The 17,193-nt window shown below is 35.6% G+C and overlaps 1 protein-coding gene across 2 annotated transcripts in view; it reads left to right on the forward strand.

Annotated features, from left to right (window-relative positions):
• The window catches only part of DDX10 (DEAD-box helicase 10), a 275,285-nt gene that overhangs the window by 153,994 nt on the left and 104,098 nt on the right, over nucleotides 1-17,193 (forward strand). For both annotated transcript variants that reach the window (XM_070624851.1, XM_008524584.2), the window contains exons 15-16: nucleotides 1,148-1,309; nucleotides 12,206-12,262. In XM_070624851.1, the coding sequence (XP_070480952.1) occupies nucleotides 1,148-1,309; nucleotides 12,206-12,262 (219 nt within the window). The remainder of the gene's footprint in view (nucleotides 1-1,147; nucleotides 1,310-12,205; nucleotides 12,263-17,193) is intronic.

Here is a 17,193-nt window from a genome sequence, read left to right on the forward strand (position 1 = left end):
AAAACTTTGTGATGGAAAAATGAGTGAGGAGTTAGAGCAATGGATGGCATTCTTACTGTCACAGCTGATACCTCTCACTGTTTGTTCAGTGTCAGTGACTACTAGCATGGCTGCTCATGCAGTAATATTTGTGACCTCCGTTCGTTGCCAAAAGTTGAGACTCTAGGAATCTCGTCTTGAAGGATGGCTGTGGTGGTGACAAGAGTGAGAGGAGGCATTAATACCTGTGATGTGTATGCCTACAACTTCTGTTTGCCTGCGGTTAATTAGTGGTCTTTCAAAACAGTGATAGTTACTTGAATGCTTTTGGCAAGCAGTTATTAGATAAGATAGTAGGTTTTGTCTGAATTGTCTTGAGTTTTGCAGATGTCCAGAGATTAAGTAATTTATTCAGGATTATGCAGTGGCCTGACGAAAAGGCCAGGACATTATGCCAGATCCTTTGATTCCCAGATCAGTGTTGTGAGTTCCTATTACCTTGTTCCTAACCATAAACTGTATGTGTAAAATTGTGTAGATTTGAGCAAGCCCATGAAGTCCAGACTAATTTTCTCCTTTATGCTTAGTTATTTTAGTCTTTATATGTAGTACTGGCTGATATGTGATTCATAGATCAATTTTGAGCATCTGATATGTGCCAGATAGTGTGTTGGGCTCTGAGAATACATGAACAAGGTAGACTACTGCCCTTAAGGAGATTAATTCTAGTAGAAAAACAGGAAAGTAAAACGATACAGTATGGTGAGAGAAGAGTTGAAAGTACACACAAGGTGCCATGGCAGCCAGGGGAGTGCACTCTTGTCAACTGGCTCCTGCCCTGTGCACATCATTTGGAGCCAAGTCAGTGGAGTAAAACACTGTTTGAGATGATGTTGGAGCAACTGCCTTCTCCTCCAAATTATTCTATGAAATTTTCCTTCAGTCTTGCTCTTACTGGGTTATGGCAGCATTACTTTATGCTGACTGGGACAGTCTTTTCTGTGGCTTGCTCACTTTAATTATAAAGTTTCTTAGGAAGTTTGACAAATCCAGTTGGAATGCAGAAAGTGGGTGTACGTACCATTTCAAAATCATTATACAAAGGGAAATGGTTTTCTGTTGATGTTTCCTGTCTCGCACGCCATACTTACCATTTTTCTGTCTGCAGTTAGTTCAGCAGTGGCCACAAATGCAGAAATCTGTCTCCAAGGATACTGAGGAAGAGGATGACACTGGTGGTATCAACTTAGATAAAGCAAAGGAACGGCTTCAGGAAGAGGACAAATTTGACAAAGAAGAATACAGGAAAAAAATCAAGGCAAAGCATCGGGTAAGCTTTCCATCTTTAATTAATACTGAGTGAAATTTGATATGTCCCTATGTATATCTAAATATTCATTATTCATTAATAGCCATACTGCTTTCTTCATTGCTTTCTCTAACACCTCTTTTTCTGTGGCTCTTTTGTCATTTTGTCTATTTCTTCTTTCTTCTTCCTGCTGGTGGAGTCTTTGCATCCTGGCTGGTTTCTAAGAAGGTTACCTAAATCTGCTTTTTTGGAGGTAACCCAAATAGTATTAGTGATTTTTCAAATTAATTTTTCTTATTTTGAGATAATTATAGTTGCACATTTAGTTATAAAAAGTAATACAGAGAGATCCCATGTGCTCCATTTCTATAATTTTTGTCATTTTAGGGATGTTATATAAATGCAACTGTGTAGTATGTAGCCTTTTGAGATTGACTTTTTTCCTTCAGCATAATTCTCTGTAGATTCATCCAAGCTATTATATGTATCAATACTTCATTCTTTCTGTTACTTAGTAGGATTCCGTGGTATGGATGTACCACAGTTTGTTTCACCATTCACCCATTTGAGTGACATTAGTGGTGTTTTAGAGTCTTGTGAGAGCAAATGCTTCTATATAAGCATGTGCCCTCTTGGCCTCAAACTTGGCAGTTTTCTGTTATCCTTGAAACGGATTACTCCATTCTGGTCACTCATGATGTAAGTCTTTTCACACTACTTAATTCCCATACAAGTGGACATTTCATTAGATAAATGAATCAATTAATGAAATAAAACAGATTTACATTTTTAAAGAAGTTCCTGCAGCATGCCCTCGACACAGTGAATAATTTCAGAGTAACAGTATCATGCCCAAGAATCACTGATATAATATATTAAGTTCTGTGTTAAGAAACTTTTAAGCCTTTAGGTGTGGACATTATTAACTTTATCCTGGGAAGGATTGTTGTAGTTTTTGACTTCTTTTTGACCTTGTAACTATTTAATCGCCCAGGAAACTTTTTTCATAGAGCAGCAATTCTCTTTAGGGATGGAAATGAATGGTGAGAAAAACATTTCAGAAATACAGAGGACAGATGAACCTGACTGGTTGCAGTTGTTGAGTATTTGTGTTATTGAGAGAAGTAAACATTTCCTGCATTGCTACTTGTAGCATAGTACTTTAAATTGAAATTTGGCATTGATAATTTGTTGTTAAAATTTTTAATAATATTAAGAGTGTCAGCAGCTTGTCATATTTTAGCTTGCAGTTAACTTAGAGTATTTATCCAGGGGATGATTGAGCATAAGAAAGTTTTATCATTTATTTTTAAATTGTACCCAGCATAAAAGAAATGTAAAGAATTTACATAAAATAAAGACTTTCCCCCTGCCTCGTCTTCCCTTTCACCCCCTTTGCCCCATGTGTGGAGGTTACTGTGGTATCCAGGTTGTGGAATGTTGTTTCTGAAACCTTTAGAAGCTTAATTTCAAATTGAATAATTGTACAGTGTTTGTGTGCTAGGCTCTGCCCTAGGTTGTGAAGATAGATCACTTAAAATACATGGATTCCTCTGTCCTCAGGGAGATTATGATTAAATCATAGTTAACTATGGATATTCTGTCACTGCACAAAAGCTTTTTGTACCTCTGTTTTTCTACATTAAAACTTTTGAGATAAATAATATATTCACTTTGTTCCAAAACAAGATCATAAAAAAGTTCATGTTGAAAAGTCTTGCTTCTGCCCATGCCTGTTGTTCTTATTCATACCTCTACCCCTATAGGTAACTATTTTTATTAATTATTAATGTATCCTTCCAGTTTCTTTATACAAGTCTGAGTAAATAGAAATACATATTCCTATTTTCTACCTTTGTTACGTGAAAGGTACTATACTGTATATAGATTGTTCTTTACTTTTCCATTTTCACTTATTTTTGAGCTTTTAAATAATTTGTTTTCTTTGCACCCTTGTTAAAACATAGCATATGGTTTTAAAACTATCATTGTGATTATCTCACAGCAAGGTTGAACAGAGCAGTTTTGGGCTAACATAGTTGTGAGAAAAATCATAAGAACTTTACATACTACTGGTTTTGAAGTCAGTACCTCTGTAACTAAAATAGACATAAATATCTTTTTAAAAATAAGTCAAAGCTTATTTTATATAAAATAGGTTTTTTCTGCACAAGGTTGCCTGTGGCATACTGTCTATATCAGAGGTTGAAAATATTACGTAGCCGGAAAAAAGCACAAGGAAATCACTAAAATAGTCTTCTTTCTATTCAACTTTAATATAAATGCTACCTGACACAATATGATTAGTTCCTTGGTATTTTCATCAGTAAAATTAAATATGTATATATATATATATAATATATTTGTTAGAGAAAATTTCACATTTGTGAGCACTTTGGAATTAGTGTATTTGTTACAGTAGCATATGTGAGACACAATACAGATGTTCAAATCAGTTACACATCAAGCTGCCATGGACTGAATTTCTGCCTAGAAAACATGGAATATTCTTTTAAAAGGCAAGTTTTGACATGTGGTGTAATGTTTGTTGCAAGAGTATTGTACTGTATGGTGGAATACTTGGATTTGCATCCTGACGCTGGCATTACCTACTCCAATTGGGATCACCCGTCACTAGTTTGGACTGTACTTTCCTATTCTGAAAAATGAGGGAATGGGAGTTAAAACCAGATGATCAGAGAGATCTTCTGGCTTTGTGTGTATTGGTAAGATGGGAATAAAAAATTATCCTTTCCTGTTTGAAAAATATTTGTCATTTTCCCATGCTGACAAATCGAGTTCCTTGCTTGATGATAAGGCTTACTTCTTGTTCACTTATTTTCCAATGGTTACTAAAATTTTACTTTAAAAACTAAATATATTCTTAAAAACTAAATATATTATTAATCCTACATGGTTTATTTTATCTTAATTGCTTTATCTGAACACATTGGTTTTGAAATCAAATTTTTTTCACTAATTGAGTATATTACTTACTATAATGATAATTCTTAGTTCTTTTAGCATAGGGGTTTATCTTGGGCAAATGTAATTATGTTTCCCTTGATGCTGTCACTCATTATTTTCTTATTTCTATGAAAGTATACTGAGTGTAGTTGTATGTCCTAAAGAATATTTGAAATACTAACTTTAGTATTTAGGAATAAGCTTCTTCATGAAGATAGAAAAAGGTGAAGAAACTTTTGACACAAAATTATGAATGAGATATGTGCTGAAAAGAATTTTACACATGAAAAGAAGACTCCATAAAATCTGTAACATAATTCTATATTTGACGCATGTTATATTTTTTAAAATGTGTCAATTTTAGAAGTTTTCATAAGCTTAGGAATGTTCTTTCAGCAAGTTCAAAATATTTCTTGGTTATATTTTTGGTTTAAAAGGATCGGATGTTTAATAGATAATTGAATTTAGTCTTAATGATTCTCTTTGAAAGTAGTTTTTTGCTCCTGCCGTTTAAAATGCACAGCCTTGCAACGTAGTTTTGAATATGCACTCAGTCTTTGTAATGTAGGACTCAGCTATTCATTTTTTCCCACCTGTTTTTCCTTCATGCTGTTGCACCTGTCCTTGGCTCATATTTTCATCTATGAAATTTTGAAAGCTGTGTAATTCCTATTGTGACTCAAGTAAATGTCTTTGTTCTAAAGATTTAGAAATTGAGCAATAAGAATTTTAACTAGTTTATAGCCAAAAAAAAGAAGAAAAAAGGCCGTACAGTTTACAGCATCACTGGGAGTAGAATTTAGCTACCTGTTTGCCAGAACTCCTAGCTACCCAGTCTGTGGACTTCAGGGGCTCTTGTGTTAACTGCTTTGGGTCACTCAATTCACAGCTTTATTTCTCTTCATCAGTATTAATTGTAGCCATTAAGCATCATTTCCTTCTGAGACCATTCTGGTCTTCAGCTTTCCCTGGCAATTTTTTTTTTTTAAAGGATTTTATTTTTTCCTTTTTCTCCCCAAAGCCCCCCAGTACATAGTTGTATATTCTTCGCTGTGGGTCCCTCTAGTTGTGGCATGTGGGACGCTGCCTCAGCATGGTTTGATGAGCAGTGCCATGTCCGTGCCCAGGATTTCAACCAACGAAACACTGGGCTGCCTGCAGCGGAGCGCGCGAACTTAACCACTCGGCCACGGGGCCAGCCCCTCCCTGGCAATTTTTGAGTACCTGTACTTAACTAGGCCTGTCACTATTTTCTGTGCTGAACCTCTTGAAACCATTTATCAGAAGCAAAATTATAGCGAAAGCTATAATTTTTATATATGAAATCATTAGTAAATTGTGAAGGTGGTAAAAGCCCTATTTTTGGATGGAAACAATGTGTTTTCCAGTAATATAATTAGAACTGTGAAAAATGGGCCATGGATCACTTCATTGAAAGGTTTTTACTTTAATGGAGTGAAAATCTGCTCTGTGGTGTGTGTCATCATTCTTAACTCTGAAAGATTACTTGTTTTTAGGGTGATAATATCTGCTATAACAGCTGAGAGGGGAGAGAAGCTATTCATTATGAAGTTCTGTTTCATTCCCTTGAAATTTGCTTCAAGTGCTTTATCCATTTTGGATTGTGTGTTTAGATAACATAGCCATGTGAAGATATGGCTCTGGACTGCTTGCAAAGATGGTACAGCATTGCTTTGGGGTCCGTTTCCTACTAGCATGAACATTAGAAAGGAAAGAATTAAAGGGACTTTTTAGAAAATCTGTTTTGTTGTTCACACATAATTGAGTTGGCATGGAATCCAGGTATCTTAAACATAAATTTGTATGATAGTCAAGAAGGAAGGAAGCAGTAATCAGGCATCTTAGGATTAGTAATAATGAGAATGTTAACAATATCAAGTAGCATCAGTTAATTGGGCCCTCCACTAAGTGCTGTATATGTATTTTCATATTATATACTAACAATTAACTTCTGAAATAAATGAGCTAGCCTCATTTTACAAATGATAAAACTAAAACTTAGAGTCAGGTAATTTGTCCAAGGCCCCACAGCTTACAAACAGCAGCCCTGGGAATCTTTCCAAGGTCTTTCTTACTCTACAGACTTTATTTTTTGGTTTTATGGGTTTTTTTGGTGAGGAATATTCACCCTGAGCTAACATCTGTTGCCAATCTTCCTCTTCTTTTGCTTGAAGAAGATTAGCCCTGAGGTAACATCTGTGCCATTCTTCCTCCATTTTGTATATGGGATACCTCCACAGCATGGCTGATGAGTGGAGTAGGTTTGTACCTGGGATCTGAACCGGTGAACCAGCGCTGCCGAGTGGAGCATGCGAAACCTTAACCACTCAGCCATGGGGCCAGCCCCCAGATTTTGTTTTTAACTATGCAGCTGTGTTGCTACTTATCTCCAACCATTAGGCATTCTCTTACAACAGGGTGACTGTGAAGCAATGAATCAAAAGATGGAGGATGATAACAGAAGTAGAGGCTTTGAAGCGATGACAAATAATGGAAATTGTTCATATTTCCTGGAAAAGGTCCTTGGTCTCAAATTAGGAATAAAATAAGTGTTATGGTTAGTATTTTAGGATCCTGTGCTAATATTACCTTTTCCTGAATGTTTGTGCCATAGCTATATAGTTACTAGTACCAGAATCCATTTTCAGTAGCTGTGGTCATTTGGGTCAAAGGCACTGTCAGGGACTGGTCTGGCTTATACAGTCTTATGAAATTTTACTGTTGTCAGAAATGTCATCATGAGGTCAAGGGACTAAGCTTCTGGTGCCAATATTCTAACATGGACTTTATGGATAAAGCTTATTTATATGAAAGGAAAAAAGATCCTCTTCCTGTACTTAACCCCATCCCAGTTTCAGTCCTTCATACCACCATCAGAGTCAGGTTTATCATAAAAAAGGAGCCAACCTGTTAACTACGGAACCTTTGCCCATAATTTGGAGATGTCTGTCTGGGAGGTGTCTCTTATTCTCATGAGCTTTATAGCATCTTGTGATATTCAATTCACCATCTTGGTACTTGGACCCTCCTTCATATCCAGCATCAAAAATGAGACAAATACTGAAAATTGCATAGATTTTGTCAATGGTGTGGCAAGTCTTTGAGCTGTTTATTACCTCTATTTTTATTGTTCTTTGTTTTGTGGTTGGTTGCTTTGTTTTAAACACATATGGTGTTTGAGAAGTGGAGTGATTGTTAGGTTGATGGTGAATAGCTGGAGACAGGGGTTGAGAAGCAGGGGCACAGTTTGGTGCTAATGGAATTAAGGGGTCTGACAAGATTAGGTCATAGACTACAAAGACTTGGAAGCTGGATTGTGTCTGTTTTGCTCATCCCTATATACCCAGAGCCCACCATGGGGCCTGAGACATAGTAGCTCAGTAAACAGTTGAAGTAATTAATGAATGAATCAGTGTTTCTGTGTAAATTTGTTTTCTCCCTGTCTTCGTATCCTTCTTAGAATTGTTACGGATTTATATATGGAAGACCAATTTTTTGTGTTGGCCAAGCAAAACTCTGTAGAATAGGTAACAGATCAGAGAACCTTGTTGTGTTCTGAGTTCCTGGGAGGGATTTAGGTTCACGGGGATTTTGTTCTTGGAGGGCAGAGGTTGTCTTCAGGACTAAAAATGCTTGTAATCATTGTTTTACTCACATTTGTGAAGCCAGTTTTCCTCCCTGAAACAGAAGTTCCCGGAATACTGTATTAAGGATAGATGTCCCCTTGTTCTCTGTGTGACAGCTGGGAACTCGGTTCCTTGCCAAATTGATGCAGTTCCCTGAGACTCATTCAAATAGGTTTTGCTTCTACCACCTCCTGAAAAATGAGTTATATTTCCAAAATTGCCATAGAAGGAAAATGGTGTTTAAATACACAGTCCTGATTGCTGATGAAATTCATATTTCATAGCACTTTCTTTTCTATAAGCTAAGGACCTATATATAGTGTGTGAGAAGCCAAAAGAAGAGTGATAACATCTATAAAGGGAGTATTTTGAATCTCGTTAATGTTACTTTTTTTGTTTTCCTGTCCCCTGTGAATTTGATTTTTATTACTGAATTTCCTCCTCCTCCTCCTCTTTTCTATTTTTTGGTGAGGAAGATTGGCCCTGAACTAGCATCTGTTGCCTATCTTCCTCTTTTTGCTTGAGGAGGATTGTTGCTGAGCTAACATCTGTGCCAGTCTTCCTCTGTTTTATGTGATGCCACCATAGCATGGCTTAATGAGGGCTGCTAGGTCCTTGCCTGGGATCCTACTGTGCGAATCATGGGCCCCCAAAGTGGAGTGCGCGAACTGAACCACTACACCACGGGGCTTTCATGCTCTTCTTATACTTAATCGTTTGTAACATAGCAGATCCAAAGATGAAATTTTCCTTTTTGTGTGGCATCAAATAGCTTTTGGTACCAGTCTATCCTCAGAACTGAAATAGGAGAATAAAAGATTTAAAACATTTAAATCACAGTTTGATTATATTTTTCCTCTCAAGTCATTGTACTCCAACCTTTTATCTTTGTCTTGTCATGTATAGCATCTATAATTCGTAAACTCTTTATTTAAAAACATTTTTTTCCCTACCTTAGTGAAGGAAAAAAATGTACTTTCCTCCCTATATCCATTTCTCAAATTTTGGATTACCGTGATTCTACTTCCTGTTCTTCTCTGTTTAAAAACTAATGTTTACTCTTCCCTCTTTTTAGATATAGTGCTAACATAACTTTTTAAGATAAGAAAGAAAAGTTTTCTAATTTTTCTTTTACCTGGTATTGAAAGTTTGTTCTTTTTATTGCATTTCAGTTTCATATCCTAGTCATGTTCACTTCATATTGTAAAAGTTTTGGATAGCCCTCATCCATCTGAGACTTGTGGCAGAAATCTTAAAAGGAGAAATTATCCCATTTGCAGGCACATGTGAATTCTGATAGCCAGTTTAAATCTGAAATTTAAATTATCTTTCATTGACTATAATGAATTCATACTAGAATTCAGTAGTACTGGAACATTGTCAGGGTGGTTTTTTTTTTTTGCTATGATTAAAATGGCTAGATAAAAAGCCCCAGAATAGATTGTTTACTTGTGTAGAAAGGGTTATTCTGATGTGAACATACTGAGGTTATTCTTTGGAACTTTGAAGTGCCATTTTCAGATGCTCTAATGTGTTGGGAGAAAGCCAGTTACTGAATAATTACAACAGAAATTTGGGTGACTGTTAAATGTGGTTAATTATCTGTTTTTCCAGCACAGGAGCCTGGCAAAAATTAATTAAATATACACAAAATGCTACTGAAAAAAAAGTGGTATCAGGATGAAAAAAAACATACAGTAGCAGACTATTAATAAAAGGAAATTCAACATTTGTCTAAAACATATTAAGATAAAAACACTGTGTATGAATCTACACACTTAAATTAACTTTCTTATGAGGAGAGAGGGGTGTAGAAGTGTCCTGTAGTTGAGGGAGTGAGGATGTTGGCTCCACAGACTCATTTTTAGTTTCAGGTCCATCAACTTCTTGGTTGTGTGACAGCAGGCTAGTTACTTATTCACTTTGATCTTCAATTTTTTTCATCTAGAAATGGGAATGATAATACCTCAAAAGTTTTGTAACATAGATTTAAAAATATATGTAAAATGCCTAGCACGCTGCTGATACTTAACAGTTCAGAGCTGTTACTCTTAGTAAGACAGTAACAACAACAACAATAATAATGTGCTAATGGACAAATACCTTTTTATTAAAGTACAATTTTATTGCTCTCTGTACTTACTTGATGTTTTCTATAGCTGTAGTTAAAATTACTTTAAGCAGCACAACACTTGAAAGTCACTCTGATCTTTGTAGAATAACATAAAATACTGCTAGTCTAACTTTACTTTCCAAAACATGAAAATTTTTTTTTGTAGAAAAAAGAACTAAATTGTGTGTGTATGCTAGGAGAAAGTTAAAAATACATGCACCCACAGACTAAAGCTAGTGCTCAAAGTAAGCATGATTAATGATCAATTGTTTTAAGTTTTTTCTTCAATATTATTGTGCTACTTTCATTTATTTTGTAGTCTGCTAATGCTTGCAGAAAATCAGTAATTGGTGTCCTTTTCTATGAAAATTTGGGCGCAAATGTTTAGAAACTGCCACCATTAACTTCTTTGCCTCCTACAAATCGAGGAAACATTGAGATTATTTTACTTTAGCGGCAGAACAGCTCTCGGAAGTTCGTTAGAGAATAAATTCAGGGATAGTGTGAAAATACAATTGCATTAATTGGCTGCTTGTTAAAATAATACTCGATGTTATTTTCTTCTGTTATTAAAGTCATATCTGTTAAAGTCTCCAAACTCTGACATTTGAATTTTTAACACTAGACTTTGCACGCGAAGACCCAGATTTGAGATCAGTCTCTGTTGTTTACTAAGCTCTTTGACAATGAACAAGTCAAAACTTTTAAGTTTTATTTCTTCATCTTTCCTTTTCCTGTGACCTTGGTCCTAGAACTTCTGAGTGAGTATTCCTTAGTATAAATTGCACATTAAGTTTTACCTGCTCTTTTAGATGTTTTATTTTGAAGTCAAAATACTGCTTATTTTCTCCAAAACTGGGGTAGAGAAAGAATAATAATCACACAGAAGAATAATTTAACATTATGCATTATTGAGGGGGTGTGACATATTCTTCACAGTTTCCATTTGAGTTTGAATTTTTGTTAGTTTCACTTTTCCTTCTTAGCTTTCCTACTGTACAATCTGAAGCTATAGAAACTGAATCTACAGGCTCTGTGACTGCGCTCCTCTTTGCATTAATTAGTATTTAACCCCCTTTGAAACTTTTAAAATTTAAGGTCTCGCTTTATCAAAAAGAAGTCTATAAACCCACATAAGTCTGATAGTAGCAATTGCCTGTTCTTCTCAATGGTGTAAGCAACAGAGCACCCTCAGGTCTGTCTTCAGAGACTATATTAGAATTGATTCTTAAATCTGGAGAAAGCCATGTATATATAAAGCATAATGGTAACGACAAGAGTGTCCGGACTTAAAAAACCTAATTCTCACGTTAATGGATGTTTACTGCAATAGAGAATAATGGTTGCAGTTTCATATTACTTCATGAAAAGAAAATTATTTGCTGTTTATTCTCTTTACATTGACCTAGTAGTTGATTAAAATTTTTTAAAAATGTAAATTGTTGGTTATGGACTTTGGATTGAGAATAGCCTTTTTATTGTTTTAACATTTCATTTTTGAAGAAGAGATTTTTTATTTAAAATGAAATTCTTTTCAATTTTAACTGGGTCATTTTGTTGTTTTGAATTTAGATATTTTCTTAAAAATGTTAGTGTTGCATTTACTATTTTATAATAATTAGAAAACTAATGGGGAAATTAAAAAGTGGTTTAGTAAGATAACATGCTTTATAAGAATGATCTTCTATTGCTTTTTGTTTGAGAAACTATTACCACTTTTCTAAGAATCCCAAAGATGGGGATTTCCTATCCTTTATAAATTCTGCTTTTAGACAGAGGAAAGGGGAAATTTCCTTTCTTTTCGTTTTAATAGTCACATTGTGTACTAGTCATGTCCGACATTGTGCTAAGCATTTATGTATGTTATTTTATATAATTCTTTTACCAATTTTATGAAATGTGTGCTCTTATTATCTCCATGTTCAGATAAGAAAATGAGAGTTAGAGAATATAGGTTATCCCAAACTGCACAGCTAGTAAGTCAAACTGGGATTTGATTCCAGATCTGTTTGACACGTACGTGATGATTATGAATACTCATGCCAACCCCATAATGGGTACTCAGTAAATATTTATTGAAAAATGAATACCACTTACCAGTTGCTTTAAAAAAAACTGTTATGAGTGTGTAGTCTGATTTACATCTAGTAGACAGTTTACATGTTGCTAATTTTCCCCCTCTTCTTGTAGGAGAAAAGGCTGAAAGAAAGGGAAGCCAGAAGAGAAGCCAACAAGAGACAAGCAAAGGTAAGAGTTTATATCTTAATGGGAGAATGTAACACTGAATGGAATTTAAATACTTTTCTTTTCCATGTGCATCTTATATTTATTTAGACATCATGACATTTGAATTGGATTTGTCCATGTATGCCTTTCATTTACTTTCTCATATTCATTTATTTCCACTGTGATACAAGATGAAAAAATGCATAAGATAATTTGTTTACTGGCCTTTGCCTTACTGCTCCCGCCTCCTTTTTTCCATTATATTTTGTGCCTCTTATAGGAGACGTTGACTCTATAGGCCAGGCCTGATAGGATTTTAAACTATATCATTTTTAGACTAGGTAGACAGCCTCTAAATTTGATAATAGATAATTCCGAAAGCATTGATTGCTTCAGTTCAACTCCCAGAGTCTAGGGGAAAGCAGTCTGTATCTCCCACCTCTACTATATTCTGTAAACAAAAATTTCCAGCAAGTATGTATGTACCATTTCCCTCAAATATATATGTACAATAGTAAACACCATCCATGTGCAGCTGTAATTTTTGTCCTGTTTGTTTGACACTGAGAAAGTTCAGCTTCTGCATTCTGAGGACATTTAGTGGAAATGATTTCCTAGAACCAGGGCCCAGTAACGTATGTCATTTATCATGCTGTATCTCATTGTGCTATGCCTGACTGACTAGCCATGCTTTCTTCTTTGGCAGTTAGCAAAGATCCGACTCCCTTGAGTAAGCCCATAATGTTCTTTGTCATTTTTTTCTGTGCTAGCCATAGCACTTAGAGAGCAAGTCAGAGATGATAACTCATGCTGTAGTTCTGAAGTGGGAAGCAATTACTCTACAGTGTAAGATGAAAAGACTGCTTATATTCAGTATTAAATATCACTCTGTCTTCAAAGGTGCCTGAAAATGAGAGCTACAGTGGTACAGCGTGACTGCTAAATCTGTTGGTGGATTCTGCATATGCTTTAAAAATGCAGATGTGAACTGTCATGGCATAGAAAGTAGATCTTAGGGGCTGTTGTGGGAAAAATTTAAGAAGAAAAATCGTAAATCTAATGAAAGCATTTGATATTTATGAATATTCCATGTTCAGCATAAAAATAAACCTATTTTATTTCACTGAGAAGCTCTCATTTCTCCATGTAAAATTGTAAAATGAAAGATGCAAACTGGAGCCAAAAGAAAGCCCTGTTACTGTATTTCTTGTGTGTGTATTTGTGTATATTTGTTGATACCGTGTGGTTCATTTTTCAGAGTGGTTTAAGCCATTCGAAATTATTCTTACCCTTGAGCGTGCCTCTTGTGCTCCTTCTTTTATTTCCCTATAAATTGGTGTATGTATTTGGTTTTCATACTTTGCCAGCTGGAAATAAACAGAAAGCTGTAAAGGCTGTAAGAGTTAGGTTTTTCCATTGAAGCAAGTCTCTGAAGTGAACTCCTCAAACCAAGCCCATCACTCCACTCCCCACCCCCTCCCACATTTGTCATGTCTGTTTGTTTCCTGATATCTAAGAAAAGAGGAATACTTTCTTGTCAAGCAGACAAGTTTCATTTCCATATAACCACTTAGGATTGTACTGGGAACAAATAGAAGGGGCTGTGCAGCTCATGGGGCCTTGCCGCTCAGCCAGGAGCTTTCAATAGACAGGCTGTGTTTTGGTATTGCTCTGAATAGCTGAGCTGCCTCCTTTTCAGAACCTTGTCTGACTGCTCAGAGATGGCAGCCCTCTTGTAAGAGTGATGTTAGCAGAGGCATGAGTGGATGGGTTGTAGCCAGGACTCAAACATTCCTCAAGATACCAGGGACTGGCAGCAGTGACAGATTCAGGCTGACTGATGAAGCCAAAGGAGTTAGCTTGGACCAGTGTTTTTGCACCTAGCTTCTTTTCAAATGAAAGTGACAGGGGATGCAGGCTCTTAGGGCTGTTCAGATGCCCCTTGGAAACAGACCCAGAAGATATTATTTGGAGGGACTCAGTAAAGGGCTGATGACCCAAAGTTCTGTGATGTCTAACAAGAAATATTTGATGTGAATTATTAGGTTTCCTTGTTGTCTCTGTCTGTGTCCTTTAAGTGATGGCTATGGCTTAGTTTTAGGGTAAACTTTATCCTCTCTTTAATATTGTTTACACATAATCACTGTGTGACTTCAGGTAGTTGCCTACTGAGGCCCTTTGGTCAGCTTCAATCTAGAGCATCCTTCAATCCCTGAACCTGTAAGATATGCAAAAGATACCTTAGTGGTGAAAGACAGTGGCATTTGCAGGCTTACTTTACCAGGAAGTGTAGTCTTAAGCCATTTATAGTTATTTTAAGAAATCAGTGCATAGAAACTAAAAGTGTGAGAAGGGGAGACTCGCAGAGCTATATTTCTACTTTTTTTTGTGCTTCATTCAGCAAGCATGTTGTATGAGGAGGAATGGAGAGGACACAATAGTTCTTTAAAAATTGGAAAAAAGTGTTTGAATAAAAGTTACTAGAATTATCTTTGTTTCCCAGAAAAGAAAAGGCGTAATGATAATGTGAGTTTTCAATTTTATAAATGATGGTAGTGGTTCTCTCTTCTCTGACATACTCAAAGTGTTCTTAAGAAAAATTACTGTAAAATCGGAGTATGGTAAAATAAAGTTAGAAAGGAATCTGACAGAACTTTTGTTAAAAGATAGATCTAAGATCTGCCTAGAATATGTTATGTGCAGTGTCAGGAGTAGGAGGTAAACATGAAGTTGAAACTCGTAAGAAGGTTTTCCGGGTACCCAATATTTAGTGATATGGGGAGATAGAGGTCTTTAGGGTATCAAAAGTTTATTTAGCATAGAAATACTTGAATTGCATAGTGGACTTTTACTTTAGCTAACAGGATATTGTATGTTCGTATAACTCAGAAGTTTTAAATTGAGATCTGAAAAAATAGTTGTAGCATTGATCAATAGACCAAATTGCTTTTTGGGTTCAGGGAGGTTAAGTAATCCTGGAAATATAACTTCAGCTCATTACCAGCTACATTTCATCATGTTATTTTGATGGTCACAAGTGCTTATACCAACCTCTGGTGGCTGGAAGGATTTTTGCAGAAATGTGAAGAAAGGAACGAACAGCAGTAGTGAAACTTGAGGAAACAGATCCCCAGAAATATCTCAGTGCTTTACTGCTTTCGAAAAGAAAGTGGAATTTATTAAACAAAAGTGTGAGATTGATAGAACTGAACACTGAGTATGAAGGAGCAGAGAGTAGGGAACAGTTCAGAGCTACTTCAACAATGGATAGTTAAGTGTTACTTTGAATATATTACAGATGATGCTTATGGTTCTTATTTTTTAGATGTGGGGAAAATTATATTAAAATAACTAAAATGATGTCATGTTTTGAGGTTGAAATTTTATAATTGTAAATTTTAACTTGATTTTCTCTTTCTGGTTGTTATTGTTTTTAATTTGTTTTTAATTTCAGTGACCCTGGGACACTTTATTTATTTACCGAACAAATAGTAGTCTTAGGAAATAATTTTTGGATACCTAAGATAGTCTCAATTAGTTCTTTCAGGATAGGAGATCCAAAGAAATAGAAGTTGTACCATTTTAGAACATGAATAGACCAGAAAGATTGTCTGGTGGTTTCCTAATCTACTGATCTATGTCTTTTTCTCTGGCCACGAGTAGTTTCATAAAGCAAAGCTAAACTTATTCATTTTGGATATTATATTCTTTCTGGGTTTTTTTGATGCTGGAATGTCCTTTCATTTATGAAATAATGATGATTTTTAAAATCATGATTAGTGGACACCGTAAAAACCCTATGTGAGTCCTTCAAAATCTTTTTTGAACTTCTGGTCTGTGATTTAAGTGTGGCATCCACTGATTGACTCCAGTAGTTTTAAATGGTGCATTGAGTGGCCTAGGAGTTCTGTGGAGGTACCTCAGGCCTCTCCAGAAGGGAGGGTTATTTGGGCAGGACTCTAGGCTCTTGTTTTGTCTTCAATCAGAGCAGCCCCACATTTTTTTTCTATGTATACTGACCTTCCAGGCAAGCTTTTGAAGTAATGATTCTACTTAAATACATATATACATACTTAATATTTTTAAATTACTAAATAAATTAAGGTTAAAAACAAGTAAATGACTTACCCATCGTCACTTGCTTCTTGGTGGTGGAACTGGTATGTATACTCAGGCCCCTTGAATCCTCATTCCTGTTGTTGTTATTGCCCCATGCTGTTTGTGCATGTTACTTTTTACCTCTTTTCTTTTCTATTTTTGTTCCTTGAAAACACAAACCCTATCTATGGTACAAGGGCTAACAACCATTCATAAAAATTACTATGACAAATAGATTAAGTAAGGAGAGAACTCTGAACTGAGATCTAGAAAGCAGGCTATGTCTTTCTTTACATTGCTAGGTGACTCCTGACATGTTATTTCCCTTTCTGGACCCCTTCTGACCATGTGTAAAATGAAGGAGATATACGGCACAGTCACTTTTATTCATGTTTCCATTTTTGTGGTCCCATATAATGCTGATCTGAGCTGAGGTATATAACAAAAAGTATGAATTATATTCAACATAATTCCTAGCACAGGTCCTCAGCCATTCTAAACATTTGTGGATAACTACTGTTCTCATATTTTACTATAGGCTTATCTACTGAAGAATTCTCTCTCCTTATAGAACTACAAATAGACATTGATAAATGTTGGTAATGGTCGTTCCCAACTTTTCTAGGTCTTAAGCCTTTGCATTTGTTCCTTGTTGGCAGTGCTTTATTGAATGACAGCAAATTAATATTTTTCATTTTGGGGGAAATGCTTTCTTGTTCCATGTGTTTCATATAACCCAACTCTTCCTTCCCTTTTCCTTTTTTGGCATTTCATGATTTCAAATTTTACTGGTCTCTCTCTTTATTCTGAACATAGTTAGGATTTCAAAGGCTCTGGAGGATCAGTTTATTTTA

The sequence above is a fragment of the Equus przewalskii genome, chromosome 6, assembly GCF_037783145.1.
Source record: "Equus przewalskii isolate Varuska chromosome 6, EquPr2, whole genome shotgun sequence".
NCBI classification, from domain to species: Eukaryota; Metazoa; Chordata; class Mammalia; order Perissodactyla; family Equidae; genus Equus; species Equus przewalskii.